Below are 26971 nucleotides of genomic sequence, written 5' to 3'. Positions count from 1 at the left end.
TCATGAATAAATAAATAAAATCTTTAAAAAATTAATTAAATTAAATTAAATTTGTATGGAACCATGAAAGATCCCAGGTAGCAACAACAACAAAATTCTGAGAAAGAAGAACAAAGTAGGGGGGATAATACTACCTAATTTCAAGCTATACTTTAGAACTATAGTCATCAAAACAGTACGGTACTATCACAAAAACGAAGCAGACCAGTAGAATAGATTAGAGAGCCCAGAAATAAACCCAAACATATACAGTCAACTAAAATTTGACAAAAGGGCCAAGAATAGTCCATTGGAAAAAGGCAGTCTCTTCAATAAATGGTGCCAGAGAGAGTGGATATTCACATGTCCTGAAACTGGACCCATATTTTATGTCACCCACAAAAATTTATTCAAAATAAGTTAAAAACATAAAATGTAAGATCTGAAACCATGAGGTTCCTAACAGAAAACATAGGAACAAAGCTCCTTGACATGGGTCTTGGCAAGGGTTTTTGGCATATGACACCAAAAGCACAAGCAACAAAATCAAAAATAAACAAGCGGGACTACATCAAATTAAAAAGCTTCTGCACAGCAAAAGAGGCCATAACAAAGTGAAACGACAAGTGGGGGAAAAAACATTGATAAACCATATATCTGATAAAGGGTTAATATCCACAATATATAAAGAACTCATACAACTCAACAAAACCAAGCAAACAAAAAAAAATTTTTTTAATGGGCAGAGGATCTGAATAGACATTTCTCCAAAGAAATATAAAAGGCCAACAAGTGCACAAAAAATGCTCAATATTTTGAGCATTTCCCTAATTGTCATTAGGGAAATGCAAATTAAAACCACAAGGAGATATCACCTCATGCTTATTAGAATGGCCATCATCTAAAAGACAAAAGATAACAAATGCTAGCATTGATGTGGAACAAAGGGAACCTCTGTACACTGCTGGTATGATTGTAAATTGGTGCAGCCACTCTGGGAAACAGTATGGAGCATCCTCAGAAAATTAAAAACAGAACTACCATATGATCCAGCAATTCTACTTCTGAGAATACACCCAAAGGAAACAAGAATGCTAACTCAAAAAGATATCTGCACCCCCACACACACCATGCTCATAGCAGCATTATGTACAATAGTTCAGACATGGAAACAACAATGCATAAAGAAATTCTGGGATATAGACACAATGAAATATTATTCAGACTTAAAAAAAATTGAGGAAATCCTACCACTTGTGACAACGTGAATGGATCCTGAGGGCATTATGCTAAGTGAAGGACGTCAGGCAGAGAATGACAAATACTCTACAATCTCCCTTACCTGTGGAATCTAAAAGGGGGAAGAAAAGCACTCATAGAAAAAAAGATCCTACTGGTGGTTACTGGAGGCTGGTGGGGGGGCGCAGGGATCAGATGAGGTGGTCAAAGGCAGACTTCCAGTTATAAGACAAATAAGTACTAAGGATGGAATGCACAACAAGGTGACTACAGCTAACACTGCTGTATGATGTGTAAGAAAGGTAAGAGAGTAGATCCTAAGAGTTCTCAGCACGAAGAGAAAAAACACGTTTTCCCTTTTTCCTTCTTTTTTCCTTTTTATTGTATCTATATGAGAAAATGGATGTTAGCTGAAGCGATTGTGATAGTCATTTTACCATGTACGTAAATCAAAGCGTCATGCTGTATGCCTTAAACTTAGACACAGATGTGTGTCAATTACTTCCCAATAAAACTGGAGGGGGAGATGAGGAAAAAAACTGCCCTGTGAGCCATGTCATCAATTAATTAAATGAATATAAAGTTCAAGAGACATAAGAAAATATTCTCTAGGTGGACACCAATCTATGAAATCCGAGTCGAAGGATTTCAAGTCTCACCTTTGCAAATCATAACCTCTCCAAGATGGAATTACATCCCCCTGAATAATACTATCCAATAAAAAAAATCGTGATAAACCAATGGTGTTTCCAAATCAAAATAATGTATGTTAATTACATACACACATACAGGGAACGGACTTGAAAAAGTTTGTGGCAAAAGAGTGCCAGAGATCTTTTTTTCTGTTTGCTTCTCTGTCACTTTCCATTTCATGGGATGTCTTATGACCTCCCACTGCACAGTGACACCGAGTCACTGTGAAGGTAAGGATACTTTTGACCTGTAAAGCAGCTTTTCGTAAGGTGCTGTGGACACACTTCATCTCCCAAGGTCCTTATGACACTGAAGTAAAATACTATTTACCCTGTGTCTATGCACACGAATAAACAGGTATTATACTGATTGAATGAGTTACAGTTAAACCTAAACCAGCTAATATTATCAAAAGCATGTCATTCGATTTTATTGTGGTTGCTTTACCGATATGCTCAAAGAGGCTCCCGGGATAAGAGTCCTAGGTTGAGAGCTCAAGTGTCATTTACCAAAACACAGAGTTGCTGTACCAGGCTGGGGACAGGGCTGGGGACAAGCAGAGAGGAGAGAATACAGAGCTTTTGGTCAAGACAGCTTCAGTCATTCAGATCTCTTCCAGTGGAGACAAACTGGCATCAGTAGTAAGCATCACTCTTTTATTTCCCTTCCTTCCAAAGATGAAAACACAACATCATTAGCCAAATTTACTCTGACCTCCCTCCCACCTTGCAGGGTTGCCTGGTACTCAGGTTGAGTCAATGCATCTTTCCACCAAGGTAAATAACCATAAGAGGCAGATCAATAACTTAATTGCTTAAGGAAACATTCAGTGCAGGATGTATTTCTGGTTTTGACAATGCTTGGAGCATTAGAGTTATGGTCCGTTAGAAAAACAACATATTTTTGTTTCCTTCCCCGACAAAATTTGGTCTGTGATATTTCAATCCTTCATCACATCTTTTTTTTTTGTCATTTCAACTGGTCGTGAAAAGTTCTGTCAACCAGGAGAACTACAAATTAATAATAACTAAATGTCCGGTTTCCTAGTGTCATCAGGATACATCATAATGTATATGACCTAAATCATACTTCATATGAAGTTCATGACAGCAGACATCTCGGTTCTCCCAGGCCCTTTCAGGCCTTCCTCCCAGAAAAACAGTTCCCGTAAGGCTTTGAACTCAGGAAAAGTTATATTGCTCCTTGTTATACTGAAAGAGTTTTAATAGATCGGCGATAGAGAAAAATATCTGAGGAAAGAGACGAGGAAAAAAAGGCTGGAGTGAGTGCTTGCCTCTGAGATTAGAATCCGGTTCATGGTGTGCCTGTGGAGTTAGTCTACACACACAGCTGCCACGCTGACACGCCTGATCTTAAGGGCTCAACAAAATAATAATGTGAGAGGATTTGTCCAATCAATACCTCTCAAATTAAGAAATTTTGCACAATAGACCACATCAGCTTTGGAGGTTTGGTCTATGTAACACCATAATAACTAACTGTAAAGTGAAAAATTTTGAAAGCTTTCTAGATGTTGGAGATGCACCAAGTCAAATATATAAAAATGTAGAGATGCCTTCTAGCCTGAGGCCAGCAGTGGCCCACTACAGCCTTGCACTTAGGAAAGGTGGGTCTCTCCTCACCAGCCACGTCCCCAAAGCTGGCTGAGGTGATATTCTCCCAAGGGCTACAACTACAGATTCCCTTCCACATTTGCTATTCTCCCTTTGCCCACTCCAAGAATCCTCTCTGACCTCTGGGGTTGAAATATCAAGCTGAACCTTTTGGAATTTATCATCAGCCTGGCATCTGTGCTTAGCAGTAGAGCCTCTGAATTCAAAACAGGACTGTTTCCTGGCTCAGAACTCCAGCTCCAAATTCCTTAGGCTCAAAATTGATGGGAAAATAGATCTTCAGCATTCTTCTGATTTAGAAATCATTCAAACTGACAACAGATAAGAAATTGACAAGGAGATATGCAATCCTTAATTTACATAGCTGTCTCTTTTTTCCTTCTACATAGTAAAGAACAGAGCGTCCTTAACCTTGATTTTCGCACTTCTCTCCGTTTAAAGCACAGCCCATAACATTAATTAAAGTGTGTGTGAGCTGGAGGGTACAAGTTATATTTCATATGCTGTACCACATGGCATTCCAGAAAAGCTGTACAATCTAGGTGTTCTTTTTTCCCAACTTGATATGTATGCGGCCCTGCATACTATTCAGCATAACTCACCTTTACTCCACCCAGAAACTCCACAGTAACAATCTAAAAATAAGTGCACAGGGTAGAAGAAATGCTGATGGCATTAGAGCTTAAGTATTTAGGTGGATGGAGGTAACTCTCCCACTTAGAACTACAGAATGTGGGTGCTGAGTGCCAAAAAGGGCATCCGAGATTATCTAGTGCAACTCTTTTATTTTACAGATAAGACCTACAGAAGACAGGTGGCTACAGACGGTAGGTTAAACAACTAGTAAGAGGTAACCTCAAGTATTCCTTATGAGTTCAAGTCTTTCCCCTACACCAGGATCATAGACTTCTTTAAGATACTATTTTGAATTAGACTTTTACCAGGAAAAAAAAAAATCATATGCATCTACACACACACACAAATATTTGCAAATAAATTCAGGAGGTTGAGAGAGCCCTGAAGCTTATCTCTGGATGTTGAACTTGTCCATGGTTCCCAAATTAAGAATTTCTGCCCCTGAAGAAGCAACTTTTCTAAGTAGAAAGTGCTACTTTTAACCCCTTTCAAAACTCATCTTCTCTGGAATATAAACTAGATTCAATGATGTGATCTGTAAATTCAAGGGAAAAGCAATTCCAGCAACTCAAATAGATGAATTAAGCCCTATTTTTAACACGTGTCAAGTAAAAAAAAAAAAAAAAAAAGCGTAAGAGAAATTTAAACCTACATGTATTTTACTACCGATTTCACATATGGACATGGAATATCTTTTCTCCTAATATGGAGATGGCTCAGCAGTATTTAAATGATTCCTTATTCCAAGTCATATAAATATGCACCAGATGTATCTTTTGTAAATGTTATGTTTTTCAACTTCTCAGCATTTGCAAGTAGTTGAAAGCTATGTCAAGCATGCTTTAATGGGGCATAAAAGTGTATTGTATTCAAAGAGATGGCACAGCTCTGTAATAGGTGAAAATACAAACGTTGTCAATGGATACATTTTCATTTTATTGATTTACACCACATAATAGAATGCCCTGTATTCTTCTTTACATGCAAGTTCTATAGCAATTGAAATATAACTAGATATTTAAAAATCACGCTTACATTAATAGATTCTCTAGATGACAGAAAATTCAAAACAACAGAATTTTATGACTAGAGAAGGCGAGTAAAGACCAACTAAATCCCTTACCCTGGTTTAACAGATGAGAAATCAGAGAGCAAAGGAGTTACGTGAGGCAACCAAATCGCTAAACTAGTTGTGGCTTAGTACATGAATTTAGATACTCCAAAATCTAAGGAACTTTGCTGAGCTCTTTTTACTATCTGCCTCTTGACCACCTAAACAAAAATAAATAAATAAATAAAACAAACTAAAACAAAACAAAAAACCAGAAGAAACAGTAAAACATATCTCATTCATTGATTCCCTGGAATTCACTGGGAAGAAGCAGACATGATCTGTATTTTGCAAACTGTCACATTATCTTATGGGAAGTAAATACAGGAAAGAAGATGCCAATTGCTAACATCAGAAGTTGCCAGAGGAGTATCATAATGCTATTTCTCCAATATAAATTTCGAATGGACTCAAGATTCGCTTTTTTGTTTTTGAACACAAAAGCGATCGTCGTAAATTCCTCCCAAAACACTGTCTTTGAGGTTAAACACAGCAAAGATGTTTAGGAAATATATTCTAGTCATATGTAATTGATAGTTGATCTTGAAAGCAGTATCTTTTCAAATAAAAGTTAACATAGATTGATAGCTTATTGTAAAATGCGCTTTTTCTTTTTCTTTTTTTCTTTATTTATTTTTTCTTTTTTTGCTATGGAGAAAGCAAGCCCTACCTCTAGCTCGTGTCATTTTATGTGACTTTCAAGCATCTCTAAGCGGAGCACAGAATTAGAGGGTATACGTTAGTTTGTGCGGACTTTGTCCCAGCTCACTTTTCTGACCTTAGTTTCCACCTGCCCTGTATTTTTACAAATTGCGTCAAACTCTTTCTGAGAATGAGGCAGAATATTAACTAACTAATAGATAATTAATTAATTGGTGAAAGTCATTTTCCAACAGCCAAGTAACCTTTTCACTCTGACCTTTAGAGATAGCATTTTGCCCTTTGGGGGCCAGTGGCAGCAATGAGGATTTCATTTAGGACGAAATCATTATAGAGGGTTTTTTTTTTTCAACCTTTTATGTCACTGTTGCTGTGAGGAGAGCACGGGTGCTTCTCAAAGTTCCACAGCTGACGGGTCTTCCTCTTCGACCCCGTACCAAAGCATGCATTTCCCTCCTGCCAGGAACCAGCATCTGCACACCCTGCTCCCTGGTCAGTGTTATGAGGATCAATGCCCAGATTCACAGCACTGCCTTGAGGGGCACACAGTCCAGCACCGCTCCCCCGCCCAGCCCCAATTTATCCTGGGCTCATCTGCAACAGTTCCACTGTCTCCCAAACGATGCCAAGACCAGTGAGGAGGCTTAAGGCAGGGGCTCTGCCTGGGGCAGCGAGGCATCCACCCTGTCCCCACGAAGGTGTTGGTAAGCTGTGCACAGTGAGGAACAGACAAGCCAAAACAGCCCAATGGGCTCTTCCATCAGCCTGGAAGCAGAGACAGTCTCCAGAGTCATAGGCAGCATCGTGTTTGGGTACAGGCCTCCCATCAGCAGGTTTTCTTCCCTAGGGTGTTCATACACAGAGAAGCTGATACACCACTCCATGTATATCCAGCGCAGGAATTTATAGCAGACACACACGCACTTTCTGAGACCCTCATCATAACTAGCTATACTTCGGTGTAAATGGACAATCCAAACCACATTGGGATCATCATCCCAGGTTAACAGGCTGAGCCTTACTCTGTTCCCATACGACACAGGACTGGGAGATGTGGTTGAGTGTCCCATGCTGTGTTAGGAAACCTTAAGAGCCTTCACCAGCCTTGTTTTGATATGAGCCTGCGGGGCAGGAGTGGGGGTGGTAAGTTGCACTCAAAAATGTCACAGGAACGCTCTGCCAGCAGGGACATCTGGGGAGCTCCAAAAAGGGGACAAAGCAGCAAGGTCCCCCAGAATTTGGAAAGCAGTAAAGCACTGCTGTTAAAAACACTCTGTCTCTAAGAGACAGGACCCAAACCGGGTACTATCAGCACGTGACCTTGGGCAGGTGATCTAGCCCCCCTCCATGCCCCCCTCAGCTCCTCTGTCAAACCTGAATACAAACAGGCACTTAGACGCGTAAGTAGGACAACACACATTGGGCTTGTGTTAAGTCCTTAGTAAAATTGGGTCATTATTATTATTGCTGCTCATTCAAAGAGTGAGCACAGGCTGCTGAATTCTGGTGGATCATTCTCCCTCCAGCCCATTTAGAGGAGTTGAAAATAGAAGAGAGGACTCAGTGCCCAGGGCCTCCTGTCAGCAACGGCTCTGGAGTCCAGCCACTTGCATCCCTGGACATGGCGACCTTGTTCTCACGACAAAGGTCCAGGCTAAGGGGACTTAGGGTGGCAAGAACATTCTCTGTAGGAGCCAGAGGAAAATCTCAGGTTGACACCTTCCCTGGTTCCCCATCCAGTTCATTGTGAGGACAGTGGAATCCCTTGTTTCAGTTTCCTGAGGGCAAAAAAGGGAAGATCCCATCAAACTAGAAGTGATGATAAAGAGGCATCTGTTGGGGGCTTGGGGAAGAAGAGGGTCCGTACAAAACACTCTCTCTCCCCTCCAGTGGGTTAGCATCCCATCCCATCACGCATTCTCCACAAACAATAAGCTCACACTCAAACTAAGAGCTGAAGAGGATGGTTGACAAACACGTTGCAAAATCACCTACCCCTTCGCCATCCCACCCTTCTCAAAGTTTCTCCAGCGTCGCAGGGGAGCCAAGTCAATGCTTTCTCAACGCCCGCCACACAGACCTATCACATCTCTACCACGTAAGGCTTGGCACAGGAAAACTTTAAAATAGACAATAAATCAATATTGCCTAATGTTTAAGGTACCTTGGGAAAACGTACATAGAATCCTCTTTTCATCTCCACAAAAACGAATCTAGCTGTTACCGGGTGCCATTGACTGCAAGCTAAAATCAACTCCTTGGCAGAGCCAAGGCTGTCCTGTGTTGGCTTATAAGACCCAGAGTGCAGAGAGAATGGATGGCAAGGGGCTTGTGTGGACTTCTCTGTGAGCATGAGGAATGTGCCGTACCAAGGCAGCCTCCCCACCCCACCCAACACACACACACACACACACACACACACACACACACACACACACACAAGCTGTTGGAGCTAGGCCTGCTGAGCTGGTCCTGTTTAACAGAAGAGTGAGAGAATGGGCTCAGTGTAACCTGAGGAAGGGGAATAAGAGAAACATGGCCTTGCCTGTGCTCTTTGAAGGGTTATTCATGTTGTTGCAATTTATTTTTTGTTGTCCACTGATTTTACTTCAAGGGCGCCTCATCACCCTGGGTCTAGGGCCTCCCAAATGAGACCTCTACTTCCGGCTAGCACAATGGCTGCTAATGTATCCAATTCACCAAAGTCAGTTTTGGAAAACAGCATTATTTTTCAAGATGCTTTTATATTTATTATAGAAGTGTATTTTTTATAAAACCATGACAAAACAGTTTTGATGTCATGAGGTTTTGGGGGTTTTTTTCTCCTTTCTTTAAGGACTCTGCATTTTGGTCTAAGGGCCGTTAATAGTAGCCAGTCCTGATTGGCCAACATCTGTTTCTTTATAGGAACCTTTCTTGCCAAGTAGCTGGACAGCAAAACCCATTTGGTATTCATGGGAAGTACTTGCTGAACAATAATGACAATAATTGCCTCTGATTCTTGTGTTTACAACACTGCCAAAGTATCATTAGGGCCTTATTTATAGATAATAATGCTTATTAATCACAAGTATTTGAATTTTGGAATGTATTAGATTAATATTCTTTTGTACCTCAGTTCTGTACTAATGCCGTGAAAGACATTTACTGAATGCAACTCATTGGGAATGCTTATTTTGAGCTGCAAAATAATGTGTGTAATTTGCAGGTGAAAGATAAAGAAATTACATGCCTACCTCGCAACAGCCTCCACCGTGATCAACGGCCAACATGGAGCATTGGGCCCTAACTCTTAAATGAGAAAGGAAAGAAGCAAAATACATGTCCCTACAGGTATTATTTCTAAAAAAATCTTGTAAATTCTTATGACAGGAGAGCTCCCTAATAATAAGTTCATCATCCTGTTTTGCCATAAGTCTTTAGCGGATAGCATCATTTTATTGAAAAGGGTCTGAGGTGAGGAATAATTAGTGATTCTGTAATAATTTCACATTATGTAAGTTCTTGGAGGCTCAAGGGAACAAAATAGGGTAGGATGATTAATAGCTGTAAACAACAAAAGTACAATCTTAGGTCTAACTGCCCAGCTATTAAACATCATTCATTTACTTGCTAAATCTTTCTATATGCTTAATTTCCATGCAAGCAAACATGAAAGCTATTGTTTCCCTCTTTTTATGTGAATTAGAAATAGGAATCATTAAAAAATTTCAAAAGATGATCTCACTTTTCTAAGAGTAAAACAAAGAGTATCATTTCAGTCAGGGTAATAAAACTTTAAGAATAAATATAAAGCATTATTAGCCCATAATATTTACCTGGCCACTCCCTCCCTCCCACTCCCTTTCATATACCAAATATGAAATCAGCAACATTTTACTATTTTCTAGCCTACATTTTTCATTTGTTCTTGGAGTATTCATGCCTCATGTGTTAGAACAATACTTCAGTGTGTTTAATTACATGAATGCAAAATGTAGTGACATAATTTTCCAGAAATTTTTGAGACTGCAAAGCTAATTAATAGAGATTCTTAGGTGCTATTTTTAAAATCATATTTGCAACCAGATATCTTTTCTTAAATTACCAGTAATTAATGTTTATTAATGTTCTTTAGATTAAACCCAAATCCATCTCCATCTTAACCTACTCGACCAAAGACTACTTTAAAATAGTCTGTGGACCTAATTACCACCTACATTACCAATACATAACATTGCCCTGTCGTATTTTTTCGATTTTTGTCCCCCATCTCCCCTCGAAAAAGTAAGAAAGTAAAAGGGGACCACCTTTCAAATGACACCGAGAAAATTGCCCTCCCTTCAAGACCTTTGCAAATGCGTTCAGCAAATGTTTCCAAGTCAGAGCAGACGAGGAGACTAAGATTCTAGTTCATTACATGTATAATGCTAACATTTTAATCCATTGCTAGATGTAAATAACTTTAGCGATCCCAGTTGGACTATTTAACATTAATTTAAAGTATCTTATAATATGTGTGTGTGGTTCCTCTCATGGGGCTAAGTAGAAAGGTGAACAATTATCCAATCAATGTACTCAGCCAAACCTGGCAAGTCCGCCCCCCCAACAATTTTTATTTAAATCCGGTAAGTATCTCAACCAGAGATCCATTCAGGTGTGCACTGCATCTCTCGTTACATTGGTAGGATGAAGCAGCAAGCAGTATCTCACAGCATTAGCTGCGATCTCACAAATTTAATCACTACAGATAGCCAATCTAGATTGCTGAAATTTCGCTATGTCTTCTCTCTTTTTTTTCTTACTAGCTAGGCAGAAGGGAGGGCAGCCTGAATTCTCTAGATAATTAATTCAACTCTCTGATTTATTTTGCCTTCGGTAGACCTCGCCTGGTTCTCTCTTGAAAAGACGCTGGTAGTTGGAGGAGGAAAAAAATAAATAAATGTTTTGAGGGAGCCGGAATACATCTCCCCTCGCTGTGTGTCACTGGTAACGTCTAAACACTGAGGCTGACTACCTGAAATTCCTCTCGGGTGTCTCTCTGAACCTTTACTGAATTAGCTTCACCCAAAGGCTTGCAGGCTTGAGAAGGGGAAAGAGAGAGGGAAAGGGGGACGGAGAGAGAGAAAATGATTAGTCTGTGAAGTAGAGTTTAAATTTGAGGGCACTGAAAAGGTGATTTGCTGGGGAAAATGGTTCGACTGAACAACTTGTAGTCCACCAACATCCTGGCTGTTTCCTAAGAGCCTCGTTGGATATGAAACTTGAGATCTGTCAACATTTTATAGTTGCCCCGATGTAATAAGCATTTTTCCTTCTTTTCTTTAACTGCCAAATTTTTTAATAAAATTGAATCTTGGATGCCTACATTCTGGGGAGTTTTATTTGCTATATTATAGTTCTGTCTGCTGTTAGGCCACAGAATGCCAAAGTATTTATTCTTACAAATCTTTCTATATGTGTAACTTGAGCCTACTAAAATAGTCCTTTACCCACTTCATTAATTAAGTCGACAGAAAAGATTCTTTTACATTTTGGTAGTGAATGACTCTTGGTCCAAATTTTTGAATGAATGTTGCGCATTTTAAAATCACTACGTAGCCTGTGTCTACTTATATCACGCCACACCATCACACAGAAAACTTTCTAAAATAAAAGACTAACTTATTTTTGCAGTTGATTCAAAACCCCATCTAGAGTAAAATGTTTTTGCCTCTTCCCAACCAATATTCCTTTTTAAAAATTTTCACTTGTGGTATTTCCATCATTTTAACTGGAAACTTTTTAATAAAGAGATTAAGAAACAAACCTGGCAAAGCAGCTTGCTAAACTGATTTTTTGTTTTCACAAGCTCACCACTAATATTTAGATACCACTGATGAGTTACCAGTCTTTGAAATACTCTCTCTGAAATAAATACGTAATAACAAATTACACATGGGAACACCACCATCAATGTTTTTCAGTAAAGAAATACACATTTAAATAAACATAGAAAAACCAAAATAATATTTTATAATATCAGTAAAAGCAACTCTCATTATGTGAGAAAGCTCCTCCTATCGTGGTCTGCAAGAAAGTTTCAAAACTTTACCATTTTGATTCCTTTATTAACTAGGACAAATAGCTTTTAAAGCATAACATTCGGGCATCACATTTCTTTACATTTGCTCCGCACAAAAGTGTATTTGGATTCTTGCCAATGTAGTCATTTTAACTGTAATTCTTATTTTAAGCAGAAAAACACACACACCTCCAAAAAAACTTTTGAAAATGCCAAGGTTCAGAATATTATCAAGCAAGAAGCAAATAGGTAACATGTCATCCCATGTTATACAAATCATTTCAAGTATAAATATATGCTTCAAATTTCCTGTTTACACTCTGAGTTATCACTAGACTACTGAAAGGCTTTTGATAATAAAAAGGCCCATAAAATTAAAATACTTAAAAAATGTTTTCCTTACAGTAGGATGGAAAAATAAACGAATGCTCTTTTTCATTGCATCCAGAATGTAATTTTTGTTCTAAAACAACAGTATTTAATTTGCAGGGAAAAAAATACCTGAATTTAGATAGAATATTTATATTTGAAATATGCATTCTAAAGTACGATGCCTCTTTATTTTACATAAAACAAGTTATTTAAGTTCACAGTACTTTTAAATGGAGTGTGCTTAAAATATTAATACCATGCATGTATTATTTACTGATTTCCGTGGTGTCATCTACAGTTAGCACAATTCAGATTTCAAAATAAATTCTGAACTTTTTTTTCAATGGGAATACGGTTTACCCACTCTCCCAGCTATTTTAAGACTATCTGTTGTAGAATGTATTGTTAATCGTAGAAGTTTGCTATATTACACATGGACATGTTATATGCAAATGTATTCAGTTGGGGTATGTATATATGTTGTTATGTTATGTACATAAACATCTACCCATGTGCATATGTATATTTACATCATGTATAAATATGTGTATATTACCAAAGGGTACTATACTGAAGGAGGAGGAGGAGCTTCTAAGGATTGCCAAACAATATTTTAGTTAACTGTTAACTGAGTGCTGTTTTCTATGGAAGTAATTAGGTTTTCCTTTTTTTCACAGTCCCAAAGGTGGGTGTTTATAGACATGGTTTAGATATTTACTGTTTTCCAAAAGGCTAGTTGGATAATCGTATGTCAACATGAGCTTTAAATAAATTAGTGATACCCTCCCCTGCACCTTCCCCTTCTCTTAGAAAAGCCTATGGGCAAACAGCTCGATAAAAAATTCAAAGAAGAGCTAAATTCTGATTTTTCCAAAAACAAAAACTCATCTCATTAAACATTAACATCTCACCATGAACGTTCTTGATTAAAATTTAGCTGTCTATAAATTATCCTGTGATAAGGAGCGATGGAAATTCTATCAAGACACTAGCCGGTTAGGTCTATTGAGTTGAGCATCTGTAAATTTTACTTACAGCCCTTCTCCAGGACAGAAGGTCTTATAATTAGAACCGTGGTTAATAGTAAAAACATCTAATATTAATAATTACAAGAAATTATTTTACATATATATTACATATATATAATATATATATTACATATATATATATTATATATATAACTGGTATCTCCAAAATCCTGAAAATCCTCAGATGCAAACATGAGGGCAAAAAGAGGACAATCAAAAGTATTTACAAAGTTTCTCTTTAGGGTCCTCTGAATCTCACGCTATTAAAATACAGTATGGCGACTGGGTTCATATTCTCAGTAATGGAGAGAATATTTAGCCTTTTTCTGGATCCTCTCTGCCCTGTCTTCCCTTTGAGAGCTGAACAATCTGGATGGGACTGGTTGTTTTCAGAAGGAGGGAGTGCATCTGGCCCAAGTTTTCTTCTGCTAGTCTGCTCTTCTCTTCTCTAATGAGAGATAACTGACAGCCCTGTTTTGTATGAAATTATGGAAATCACAGGCTGCAGGAAAGGAGAGCCATTATTTCAGAACTGAAAAGGTGTGGGTGTCTTCAACTTCCCCCCCAAAAATTGCCCATCACTGGAAAGGAGCCAGTAAACTGCAAAGGGGCTGAGGACAGTGGCACATAACAGGAGCACAACAAGTCAGCCAAGGAGACAGCCAGAACGCGCTTTTCAATTGATTGCTACCTCCTTCCTAAACGTCCAAAAATAAAAACCACCTCCAAGCAGTTTTTAAGGCCGAGACAGAGAGGAAGCAGATACACAGAACCCTGTGAAACGTGGCTTCCCGGTGAGTGAACTCCAGGGTTGGGAGCAGGCTGGAGGATGGATGCAAGGGCTCTGGCGGCCCTGCTCAGCCAACGCTGTCCCTTTCCGGACCCGCGCTCACGTGAGTCCGGGCGTCCTCGAGTATCCCCGGACCCCAGGAGGGGTCTCTCGGGGAGTCAGACGGGACCAAGGCAAGAGGAGGAGACGCACGTGTAAAGGCGGGGTGTGTGTCGGGGCGGGGGGGTTGCGGGTGAATTCCAGGCTTGCTGATGTAGATCTCAAGGCTCAAGAGGTCACGCTTGCACCGGAGCCTCCCGCACCGCCCCTGCCCTGCCCTGCCCTGCCCGGCGCGCACCCCGCACTCACACGCACGCCCTCGCACACGCACCCCCTCGCACACGCACACGGCTCCGAGCCGCTGCGCTCGCCGGGCCGCCCAGGTGGCGCCCCTCCAGGCGCGCTCGCCGGGGGTGAGGCGGCCCAGCCGGGCACTGCCGCCGCCGGCGCACCGCGCGGTTCTCGGGGCTCCGGCGCCCGCGGGGCCCCTACGAGGCGCGGCCGGGCGCGGACCGGAGAGCGGGCGGGAGCAGGCCGCGGAGGGGTGACGCCGGCCGCCTCCCTCCCCGCGCCTCCTGCGCGCCCTCGCCCCCCTCCCGCCCCGCCGCGCCGCGCCGCTCCTCCGCCGCAGGGAGCGGGCGCTCCGGGGAGGCGCTGGCGCCGCGGGTGCGCGCGCGGGTGGGCGTGGCCGTGGGCAGCGCGGAGAACCCACGCGGCCCGGGCGCCCCCGCGAGCGACGCGCCGGCTGCCCCGGCGCTGGCCTGCAGGGGGCGCCGCGCCTTCGGCACCCGGGGCTGGGGGCGGAGGGGCGCTGCGAGCCTCCCGGCGCAGAGGAGGGGCCGGCCGGAGCACCCCGACGGAAGCGGGCTTCCCCCGCGCCTGGCGGGAACGGTCGGGCGGAGTCCCGGGGCCGGGGCTCACCTGCCGCCGGCCGGGGCCGGGGTTTGCGCGCCGGTCACCAGCGAGAGGCCGCGGGGCTTCTGTCCGCCCTCCGCTCGCCGCGGCCGCGGGAGGCCACGAGCTGGCAGGGGGAGCTCGCCACCTGGCCCTTTGCTTGGCGCGACTTAGTCCTTGCTCTGGGGTAGGGAGGGGGCGCCTTTCTTTTCTCTCCTCGCACAGCCGCGCCAAGCGGCGCAAAGTTTCCTGCTACTCGGGGCACGGAGGCGGATCAAGTTCGAGCCTCGCTTCCTGGCTGGGCCGCCCCGAAAGTGCCAGAAGTCTGGCCGGCGAGCTGCGCCCTGGGCTTCCCCAGCAGCCACCCTCAAATGCACGCCCCTTCCCCTGGCCGAGCGCGGATGCGGCGGGTCCAGCGCTGGGGGACCCGGAGACCCGGGAATCTGCCGCCGGCGCCGCGCCCACCCCTGCCCCTGCCCCTGCCCCTGCCCCTGCCCCTGCCCCCGCCCCAGCTCGCGGGCCATGCCCTCTTTCCCGCCCGGCGGGGCTCTGCGCCCCCGCCCCCCGGGGACATGCCCACCTTGCAGCATCGCGGGAGGAGAGTAGGGGCCACGCTCCCCAGGTATAGAGTTCGAGTCCTCACAGGCCACCGACGGGGGTTTGATCCGTCCCAGGGCCTCCACACACACCTCACGGGGGCGCCCAGGATCAAAAGTACCTTTGGAGTAAACTTGACTTGGTGAAACCTCGAACTCTGAGGGTATCTACGTCCCTTTCTCATTCCAGAACTTCATCTGAGCTTTGGGTAGTGACTGTCCCCCGTCCTGATGGGGACCCAGCAGGCAAGCCAGGGCCAGAGGTGTGCGAATTTTTTTATTTTAAAGACCCACATCTTATAAATGTGAGATTTTTTTTTTTTATCAGGCAGTACAGATTACTTAAAGCGTACCATTTCTTCGCGATCCAATTTTATTAGGATTTACTCTCATTTGTGCTCCACTTCTCTAGGGAAATAATGCTTTGATTAATGTAATCCTGGCCCGGGATCCGCCACATGCCCCTCGCCCCTCTCCCAAGAGAAAGGGCCTGTTTGACAAACAATAACAGAGCAGTAACTCTTGCAATCTGCCCACACCTTTGGGGGTGGCTGGGGAGAGGGTGACACACGTTCAAATGCCGTTTGCTAAATGCAATGGTGAGAGAAGGGAGCGGGCTCTGCAAGGAGCGAACTTTCCAGACGCAAAGCCCTGGGCATCGAGGCGCGGGGGCTCATGGGGAGGGCCTCCCGGTGGGGTGCGCGCGTGGGTGCATGTGCGCGCCTGCCCTCTCCTCGCTCCCAGTGTCTGCCTCTTTGTCCCCCGCCACAGGCCTCCGCCACAGGGATCTGCGCGCTCTGCGTGGGCAGTCCCCGGACCCAGGGCGCGTCCACAGCGCCCACCCGCGGCCCCAAAGCACCTCGAGAGCAGATCTTAGGAGATAAGCAGGCGCCGACCTGAGGTGCCCTGCAGCTGCCAAAACCTCGGCTAGAAACCTAGAAGGTGGGACCAAATTCAGTGGTTCTCCTCATGCACACATGCATGCTTCCATGCATCCATGCATCCATGCATACCAGACAAATCTGCGGACGCAGGCACGGAGAGCTGCACCTCGCCCCGGCTTCGGGTTGAGAACAGGCGCCCCCTTTCCCGCTCTCCCTCCTCCCGCGCAGCCCTGGCCCCCTCCCGAAGGGAGAACAACAGCTCAATTACGGAAAGAAGCGAAGGAAAGAAGTCCCAGGCTCGGAGGCGCCCGCTGCTGCTCCTTCGGTCCCCTTCCCTGACGCCCCGTCCCCACCCCCACCGTCCCCAGCTCGGGGAGGGCGGGGATGCGGCGGTGCGAAGGGGTCCTGCCCTGCTCCGCCGGAACAAAGCCCACCGCGGGAGCCCGCGGCCGCGCACCGAGCCGGTGACAAAGGCGAGCGGGCGCGCCGAGCTCCGAGTCTTCGCTCCTGCGGCGGAGCGGGAAGGAGGCCTGGAAGGTGGGGAGCGATTTGCACCCTGTCTTTCCTGGGCTGCTCCCACTTGCTCTTGTGTACCCAGTGACCTTCTAGGGTGACTCAGCGTTCACCTCTTCGTTGTCCCGCACCCCTCTCTCCCTCTTGTCCCCTTCCGTCCCCAGTCTCCCTGCCTTTCTCTCCACCTGACTCTTTTTACCTTTTCTCCTTCCCCTTTTGCCTTTTTTTTTTTTTAAAAAAAAAAAAACCTCTTTCCATTTCTCTTTTCCATAGAAAAGCAATGCTAATTTGACTTCTGAAAGCCGCTGTGGGCGTTCAAACGACAGTTTGAAAGACCTTCCAGGGCAGTGCTTAGGGAGAAAAGGAGTAATGGGATCCTCTTAATTTTATTACGCAAACTGTGATCTAAATAAAATAAAATGCAGCCTAAGAAAGCGGATCTTGGCCCTGGGACCCCCACAAGTCGCCACCTATTCGGGAGAAGTCGTTTCTGACAGCCACAAATGGGGGGGTCAGGGGGTGCGAGACCTCATGGCTGTGGAATTGAGCCCTTGAGCGTTTGGTGTGCCCCAAGGCAAACCCACTTTCTAGGGAAAGTTCCAGTCGGACTTTATAACCCTGGCAAGGAATCGCCTATCAGCCCTCTGCAGTGAAGTCGCAGTGTTTTTGAACTTATGATACTTCAATCATCAGTGTTTGTCCAAGTGAAGTTTTACTTGTTTGTTTTGCAATGTGAGCGGAAAAATAAAGAGAACAGCCTAGGCCATTTGGACAATATGTGCCAGGACTTATGGGGATTTTTGCACCCTGATATAATACTAAATTAGGATGTGAGGTCTGCCAAGCATCACTGTAAGCCTGGGATCCTCCCCTTGGGCTTTATTGAGTAAGCAGTCTCCCTACAGAAAATTTGAGAGAAGGGGAGCCTTCAAAGCAATAGGGGATATGTAACTTTCAACTTGGGACTAACCCCAGGACAAGAAGCTATGGTGAGCAGGGTCACTTAGTTCTCCTATCAAAGTCTCTTTGCCAGATAGAGGGCTGAAATTATATTGCTGCAAACCATGTAGTGGTTGAAGTATCAAATATCAATAAAAATTGGTAATGTATTTTAAAGGTGAGCGAAATAGCCACACTTTCTTGAAGACTCTCCGTGGCTGACGGGTCCAGGGTGGGCCTAAGGAGGGAGCCAGACAAGGAGTGAGAAACTTAGCATTCACAGAAGAGACACCTCATAGAAGCACCATTTGGAGGACATGTCCGAAAGAGCAGCCTTCAGCCTGGTAAGCTGCAGCCTGCACCCAGACAATAGCGGAGTTCAAATGCCAAAAGAAAAAAAAAAAGAAAGAAAAGAAAAGAGAAAAGAAAAGAGCTAATAATAAAAAACAGAGACACTAAAGTGCAAGAATTGTTTTCTGGTGTGCCACAATGACTCTTATCCATTACAAAACTACCCAGTTCCAAGCCAGAAAGGAGACGCTTGTATAACGTATGGGGAACGGTTTGGATAGTGTGTCTCCAAAGGAGAAGGGAGTTCAATTCTGTTAGAACCACAAGCATCAAAAATCCAACCAGCCCTCTGGCAGGGCTGAGTTAATATTTCTGGGTTTTGTTTTTTAAAACACAGACACAAATACATACGCGCACGCGTGCATGTGTGCGCGCGCGCACATACACACACACACACACACACACACACACACACACCAAGTTGACCTTGGAATATTTTTTCTAGCTAGGACATACCCACATGTTTTGGTTAATAAATCATCATCATCACTCCGGTCAATCAGCTGGGTTCTATGTTACCTAGCCCTGTGAATTTAAATTCGAAGAAGACCATTGTGTTGGGGGCTGGGGTGGGGAGGTGAGGGGGGCAGGCAAGAATAGTCCATCACATTGTGTCAGCTACGGCTTCCCTAGCGATTGGTAGTTTTCATTACCAGACTTGTCAGGTGCATACACGCAGCTAGAGTGGGCAAACACTTGGAAATGGGTTGTTTTAAAAGCATACTCTCGATAACCAACTTATCGTGCCTTTTTCATTTAGATTCCACGATCCGAAATGGCCTGTAGTTTAAAGCAGTCCTACGAGCATCAGAAGTGAAGCTTCTTACTATTTAGGGTGAGAATTTATTGTCTGAATTTATAATTGCTCCTCCAAACCCATCTTAAAAAAAAAAAAAAAAGCTAAGTGTTTGCTCCTTTCCTACAGATCAGATAAATCAGTTATCAAAGTGGTACAAAGAACTGGGCTGGGTAGGGGGGTGTCCGCAGGCTTCAAAAAAACTTCGCAAGACCAAGAAATAACTCATCCACTGCCAAGACGACAAACGCTCATTTCCACCCAAAAGCTGCTGTTGAAGAGCCCTTTCCTTTGTATATGGCACACAGTGTGGGCTGTATGTTTAACATTTTAATTTGTAAATAGTAATGGCAAATGTGATTCTACACCGCTAAGGTATCAAAGCACCTTACCATTCTCAAACGGAAGCAAATGAGTAAATACCCATTTTGTGTTTTGTACGTTTGACCCAGGTAATGTTCTTCATTCTCTTTTGGCAAAAGCAGTTTCACCATCCCCAACAATTAAAAGTCTGTAGCTTTGCCCAGCACTTGGGATCTTAATTCATACTCAGTTTGATCGTTTCCACCTCCAAATCATTATAGAATCCTAACACGATTCTATATGTCAGTTTTCAATTTAACTTGTTGCTTTACCCAGAATTATTATTTTGTTTCTTTTACTTTAGGTAACCTAAGACTATAGATTTCATGAGGAGCAAGCATTCTCTTTCATTGGGTGTGTGTGTGTGTGTGTGTGTGTGTGTGTCTTTAAGTACCTTTGCAAGAAAGGAAAGTAAGTAGCAGCCAAGATAGTTACAATCACAGATCTCCTGACACCAAAAAAAAAAAAAAAAAAAAAAAAAAAAATCAAGCTCTAAATATGTACAATTATTGCTTAACTAGTGTTTTTTTTTCCCCCTCAAACTCTCTGGCTAAAGAGAAAAAGTTTCCTTTCTCCTTAATAATTTTTAAATGCATTTAGCGACCCTGGGCACACAGAGTAAACTAGAGCTTTGAGGCAATCGTCCAGTTCACGTGAATCTCCCCCAGAAGTCTTTTGTCTGAAAAGTCCAGAGAGCTGAAGAAAAAGCAATGTTTGGACTCAGATTACACAGTTTCCTCAAATTTCCACCTTGTTTTATTAGCACAAACCTGACAGTACATTTCCTGACTCTAGATGTGAGAGCTCTCGGTCGAAAATCGTGGAACTAGAAATGTTGTTCAGAGTATGCTTTGCTTATATGATTCCCATAATCTCTCAGCTCTCCTGGAATTAAATGCCATTTGTACATGCAAACCTCGACTCTTTCAAGTTAGTTTCAAAGAAAAACTTCTCGGGGCTGAAACCTGGTTGACTTGGAGTTGAGTCTGAAAGAATACGGTGTCCTTTCCCCTCTTCCAGAGGGACATTAGAGCTCTCACGAGACGTGTCCCCTTCCTAACAGGCTCTGTGACACATTCACAGGTGTGCTGAACCACTGAACCGTGGAAGCCAGCTTCTCACTTCCAGTCACTCATGGCTTCCCTTCCTTAGTCATGGTCTCTAAATCTCCTTGGGAAAATTGTTAGTGACAAACTAATTCCTCGGAACCGGTCAGGATTTGCCCTTCACCATTTTAGGAAGTTTTCCGCACATCTTTTTCATCCTTTGCCACAATAAAGTCCAGTCTTCATTGGCAGTATCGAAAACTCTCTGAGGCAGAAAGCTGGTGCTCTGTTAAAACTTCTCTTCAACTGTGTTAATATTGTCCTAAAAAAAGTTTCAAGCCCACAGTTACCTCTCACCTCTGGCTATTTTATATTTTCTTTTTCCTAACAGGGCTTTCCAGGATAAATCCAAAAATCTTTCTACAACTGTAGGAAGTCCCAAGAATTGAAGTAGCCATTAAGTGTCAAATGGACTAAAAGAGATCCTGGTAGCCTTGACTAAATCTCCAAGAGCTTGGGTTTTACTTAGAAGTCAAGGCATGTATCAAGTTGAAGAACGTTTATTATTTAACAGATAATGCCTTAGAACGCATTTTTGCTCTCTTGCCTGCTTCCCCCAAAAATACAACCCGAAACGTGGCTTCTTAAGCAACTTATTCTGTACCCTTGATAATTTGTTTAATGTTTTTGCTTTCACAGCCCAATTTCTGCTTTCCAGCCCTACATACACACCACTGAGAGGAATGGACAATTTCTTTTTTTCTTTTCTTTCTTTCTTTCTTTTTTTTTTTTTTTTTAACTGTATTTCCTTCAGGGCCATTTCACAGACCGGGATGGGTGGGAGATGGAGAGGTCACGGTCCTCATATTTAAAACCCCGCGTTGTGTAATGAATTCGCTCCTCATTGTGAATATGAATAGAAAGGTAGGGGTGTTTGTTCCTTTGGCAAGTTTGGAGGAGCAGATTTGCTTTTGAAACAGCTACATTTTACTCAGTACCTGCTAAGACGAGTCAGTGCGCCCCCTGCTGACAAGTCAATAGTGGGACTCCTGAGCACTTCCAAAGTTTATTTTGTTCAGTAAACCGTGTCATATAAAATTAACAACAACCAATAAAATTAGCTTATATGTTTCAACTGTAAAAGTCCAAAACAAAATAAAGCTAGTTTTAGTGGCGCTAGAAATCTCTAGTTTGGCTTCTTCTCTTTGGCTGAACCAAGGTCCTTTTATCTAAAGCCCAGTGCACAAACATATAGCTTAATGTGACTAGTGTTCTTCCTTTTATTTCTTTCTCTATGGCAACCAATATGCTCTGCTCAGAAATGTTCCCCATCAAGGAAACAAATGATCTTCAGGGAGCAGCTCTATATGGCATCTGGTCCAATGGAGTACAGAGAGTTAACCCCAGTCAAAAGCAAGGCTGCCAAGCACGTAAACAAGGAGTGGAAAACTGGCGATTCTTACCCCCCTCCCCAACTGAAACCTCTTCCTCCCTCCTTACAAACCATTTCACTGATTTGGCATCAACTGTTTCCAAAGAAATTACAAATTTTAAATTGCAAGGTGTTCCGGATGCGAAAGTGCAATAAAATTCTGGCCATTCATTCGATTCTACCCCTCATCACACCAGACGCGGCTTCCTTTAAAAAGAACAAAACCAAGACGCTTTTACAATCCTCTCCAGCCTATTTCACGAAGGTAAGGTGCCCACACAGGCTTGGCCTTGGCCTAGCTATTTCCTCCAGCCAGATTTATCTAATTAACTGCACCTAGCAAGTAACTTCCCCCTCAATTTTTACAAAACCCAGGGACAGTGGCGGTGGGGGGTAGGGTGGGGGGGGCAAGAACCGCTGTCAAAATGGACAACAAAGTAAAAATCTAGTTTTCGATAATAAAGCTCCAACGTCCTTTGGGAATAAAGTGTAGGATGTCCTGGTTAGTTTTGATTGATCACCCTCTTTTCTGATGGACTTTCACTCCCGAGCTGGGAGGCAGGAACTAAGGCTGCTCCCCAGACTCCGCATTAACCAGGGGTGCACTGACTTCCTGCCTCCTCTTCCTCCCCTGCTTCCTTCCACTGCAGTCGCTCAGCCCTTCCTTTGCCAAGCCCACCCCACCCCCCTGCTCCCAGCAGGAATCCCCCCCCCCCTCACACTGCAATCCCAGACAAGCACACACGGGTCACCACATCAGTTCTGGCTACAGAAAGGGGGTGTCTTCCCCTCTAGTTATGATTCTCTAGGAAAAAAAAAAGAAATATGTATAATACTGCGTGCTTTATAATCATTTTTCTAGGGCTTCCCCCCACCTCACAATCAACAATTAAAATTAATAGCACTCTCCTCCCCCACCCCAAAAAAAGTGAAATGCCTCACTGTGGGGAGCTTTGGAGTGAGTCCATCTTTTTATGTAATATTTTAGCAGGGTTGGGTTTTTTTACTCTCCCCCAGCACACTTTCCCTTCCTTCCTTCAAAACAGTTGCTCTGTGAACCCTCTCTTGTCCCAAGCAATGAAAATAAGCTCCCAAACCTACAAGAGCATAAATAAACCGGAAAGGAGGGGGGAAAAGGGAGAAAGCAGGTAAAGAAAATGAAAAAGGACTTACCGAGCAAACTTCCCGGCTTAGATTTTAAAATAAAAGAAGATGTTTTATTATTTTTTTAAAGGTGCCTGGGGGGGGGAAGGCATATTCTCAACTCCCCAGAACCGATGCATCCTTAGTCTTCCCTTTACACTGACTCCTCTAAACCCAGCTCTCCACCAGTCTATTATTTTCACCAAAATATATGAAAATGTATGCAAATGAAAATCAGCACTAACTGTTCTCCCCTTGTTATATACTTTGGATTTTTTTTTTTCCAGACAAAACAATCACACTAGGCAAAGGGAGGGGGCGGATGGGGTGGGGCTGGGTGGGGGGAGGCTGGGGAGCTACTCGAGAACTAAGTACGCGGAGAGGGGGGAGGACAGACCTCGGAACAGAACTGTATTTCTGTTATCGAGGAGCACAGCGTTTTGGGGGGCTTCCCATACGCGCGCACACACCCTCCTTGAAAAGAAAGAAAGTGGATCTGTTTGCAGAGGCGCTATCACGTTTCATCAGGCCACCTGAGACTGCTTTTGAAAGCGTGTACTGTGAAATTCATAGCAGTAATTTAGACAAAATCCTCACTGTATATTAATGAAAGGCGGCCCCATGGCTCTGTTCCTATCCTCCCCATTCAGTGTAAACAAAACCACGAGACTCTCTCGGTTTTTGAGCCGGATCCAAGCAAAATCGGCAGGAAAGGAAAACACGGGGTGCTGGCACCGACTATTCAAACGTCTGCACCTGGAGATCTCAGATTTATTCAATGAAATCTGTGTTCCATCTTTTCTATATACATATACACATACATAAATATAAAAAGGAACCTTAGGGGGACGTCGAGGGAAAAAAATCCGTTCTGTTTGGGGTTTGGTTACCGCTGCCTCTCAGAGAGCTGCACCTTAGCAATAATGGCTTTGCTAAAAACCTACCTACCTACGGCGGTATCTCTCAGCCGGCAAGCAGGAGCTGGACCAGATCCTACATAAATCCTACGCGTCTACCGTTAATCTTGAGATCACGCAAAGGCGTAGCTTGCGGCTGGGCTCTGGCTTAAATGGAGTTCACCTAACTGCGTCCAGCCGGAGGCATTATTCATCGGGAGCGGGCGGCCGGGTCCGCGGGCTACCCGGAGCACCCCGGCGGCTCCGCATCTACCTCCGGGGCCGCTGGAGCTCAGGACTGCCGGCTGCAGGAGCGGGCTGGGGCGGGCGCGGGGCGGGCGCGGGGCGGGCGCACCCGCGGCCGGGGTGCGGGCTGCACGCCCACGCACACTCATTAGGAACCTTGCGTTTATTGAATGTCCGAGTTGGGTTAGTTCATTGGAAATCCCCGAGGAGGGTTCAATTTGCCCTTGTTTTCGTTGCCACTTTCTCTTTTTTCTTGGTTCGCTGAGGTTCCTCTGTGCAGCGTTTCCGCTTGGCCGCGTCCCCCCACCCCCGCTTCTCCCGCCTACCCTGCGCGCGCCCCCTCCCGTCCCCCTTAACTCTTTCAGCCGGGCTGGGGCTGAGAATGCGTTTGTCGCCGCCAGCCCATCCACTACGCAAAGCCATCTGAAAACAGAAAAGAAAGGAAAAGCACCGCTGTGTCTAAGAATAGCGAGCAAGCAAAACCCCACTAATAACCACAGAGGAGAAAAAAAATATATATATATATATATATATATACATACACACACACATATGCACACACACGCACAATATAAACGGTGGAGGGCGCGGCTAGGCTAGTGGATCCTGGTCCTCTAGGCCGGCTCCCGCTGCAATGGGAATTCCTGGAGCCGTTGGGGCGGAATACACTTACGATGGATCTATGGGGAAAGGTCGAGCTGATTGCTTTTCAAATACATCGCAGGGCTCCGCTGGCCGGCACCCTCCAAACACACAAGGACACGCTCGCTACTCGCTCGAATCCCAGAGGAGGGGGGAGAGAAGGAGGGAGGGAGAGCGCGGAGGCAGGGGGGTGGGGAGCGAGCGAGCCGCGGCGGCGAGCGGTCCGTCTCGCACGCGCGGGCACCGCGCTGGTCCTGGGCTGCAGGTTCCCCAGATGATGGCATCCGAGAACTTAAACAAAGGGGGCCGCCGCCGGCGCGCGGCGGCTGCGGAAAGTTGCGGTGGCGGATTTCCAGGGAGCGCGGCCGCGACCCGAGCCCTGGGCGGTGCGAGCTCTCCCTTTCCACCCCCGCCGAGGCAGAGACGGGGGCCGGCTGGTGAAGGAAAGGGGAAACTTTGAAACCACTGGGGATCCGTCTGCCTCTAGGTATCAGCGTGAAGGGTGCATCCGCGCCGCGCGCGCTACAAACCTCGGGTGGGGGAGGGGCGGGGCGGGCGGCCACGCGACGCAGCACTAGGTGAAGTGGGTAGGTGGCTATTTTTCATGCTTTCTTTTCTTTTTTTTTTTTTTTTTTTTCCCTCTCTCTCCTCTCTTCATTTTCCTCCTGGTCCTAACCCCCCCCCTCCCTCTCCCTCCTCCTCCCTCCTCCTCCCTCCCTCCCTCCCTCTGCTCTCCTCTCCTCTCCCCTCCTTCCTCTCCCCTTTCATCCCCGCTTCTCAGACTGGTAGCGAACGCCGGGAGCCGCGGAGAGAACGCCAACCCCTCGGCCGGACACTAAGAGTTAAGATGTGGCGGAGGGGGTGGCGGGGGAGGGGCGGAGAGGAGAAAGTGGCGAGGGGGAGGGAGGCCGGGCGGGGGCGCGGGGGGGGACGACAGATTTCCAGCTTCTACGACGCTCTGCCTAAATTAAAAAGCAACCAATCGGAACGGCCGGAAGGGGGGCCGCGCGCCCTGAGCCAGTCATTCCGGGCCTGCCAATCACCCAGCGGGTAGCCAATCAGCGGGGGCCCTGGTGCTCGACTTCCTTGTATTTGGGAAAGTGTGGTGGTGGGTGCGCGCTCGCGGCGGAGGGTAAACATTCGACAGTCCCTGCTCTGAGAGGGAGGGACAGAGAGCGAACTGTCAGATCCCGGCGAGAGCGGGCGGGCGAGCGAGGGAGAGGGAGTGAGAGAGCGAGGGAGAGAGAGAGGGAGGGAGAGGGAAAGTGAGCGAGGGAGCGAGAGCGCGAACGAGGGCGCAGAGCGAGCTCCCGCTGCAACTCCGCTCCGGCTCGGCCAGCGCCAGCGCCGTCGGTGCACCCTGCGAGCCGTGCAACGTGCCCACTGGAGTGGGTTGTGTATCAAGGATCCCCTATATGCACACACACACCTCCACCTCCACCAATGCACTCTTCTTCCTCCTCCTCCTCCAGACAACTGCTGGGAAAAAAATAAAACACCAGCCCCAACCGCCAGCAACAAGGTAACAGAGCCATTCGACCTCATTTTTCTCCTGTTCAATTTTTCTCCTTGTTATATTTGTTTCCTAATTTCTGCCCAAAAGGAAAGATGTCGCATCAGACTGTGACTGTTGCGAGGAGAATGAAAAAGGACTCTTGTTTCAGAGGCAACCAAGAGCTCCGGCAATAGCAACTTCAGAGAAATGCACCATCGCAAGAAGTTTTCCTAGGACAGAACAAAACTTGAAACGCAAGGACCAGAGGAGGAGAGCAGGAGCCAGCCTCTCCTCTCCGCACACGCGAGCCGCCAGCATCACCACGCCTTCAAGGACGACAAAAAGTTTTACTACTCCAAAGGAAAGCGAGAGAAATGTGTTCCTGAGGAGGAGAGCAGAGAGCGGGCGAGGCGAGGAGCGCTCCGGCTGCTGGGCAGCACCCGCGGTCTGGCCAAGGAAGAAAGGAGCGGCTGCTTTCTTTGTTGTCTCCCGTGAAGTCTTCACTTAGCAG

At 45.4% G+C, this 26971-nt stretch overlaps 2 protein-coding genes across 45 annotated transcripts in view; one reads left to right on the top strand and one right to left on the bottom strand.

Moving 5' to 3' along the window:
* LOC144323933 (uncharacterized) overlaps positions 1-25459 on the bottom strand; it is a 114252-nt gene extending 88793 nt beyond the window's left edge. For 27 of the 36 annotated variants that reach the window (XR_013389301.1, XR_013389319.1, XR_013389303.1 and 24 more), the window contains exon 1: positions 23212-23369. The gene's annotated coding sequence lies outside the window, so the exon portion shown is untranslated. Of the gene's footprint in view, positions 1-15145; positions 15298-15698; positions 15826-16866; positions 17196-23211; positions 23376-24125; positions 24399-24996 lie in introns of those variants that run through there. The other 9 variants (XR_013389291.1, XR_013389297.1, XR_013389289.1 and 6 more) reach the window with 9 other exon arrangements.
* LOC144323932 (uncharacterized) overlaps positions 13753-26971 on the top strand; it is a 29774-nt gene continuing 16555 nt past the window's right edge. Inside the window, exons 1-5 of one of the 9 annotated variants that reach the window (XR_013389287.1) lie at positions 13753-14189; positions 18229-18394; positions 19162-19236; positions 21926-22303; positions 25747-25806. Coding sequence is in view for 1 of the 9 variants with exons in the window: in XM_077914912.1 (XP_077771038.1) it covers positions 21974-22303; positions 25747-25806; positions 26438-26487; positions 26569-26968 (840 nt within the window). In the remaining 8 variants the exon portion in view is untranslated. The other 8 variants (XR_013389281.1, XM_077914912.1, XR_013389285.1 and 5 more) reach the window with 8 other exon arrangements.

This window comes from Canis aureus, chromosome 11, assembly GCF_053574225.1.
Source record: "Canis aureus isolate CA01 chromosome 11, VMU_Caureus_v.1.0, whole genome shotgun sequence".
NCBI lineage: Eukaryota > Metazoa > Chordata > Mammalia > Carnivora > Canidae > Canis > Canis aureus.
Note: the sequence above shows the minus strand (reverse complement) of the source record. Positions and strands in the feature narration are given on the sequence as shown.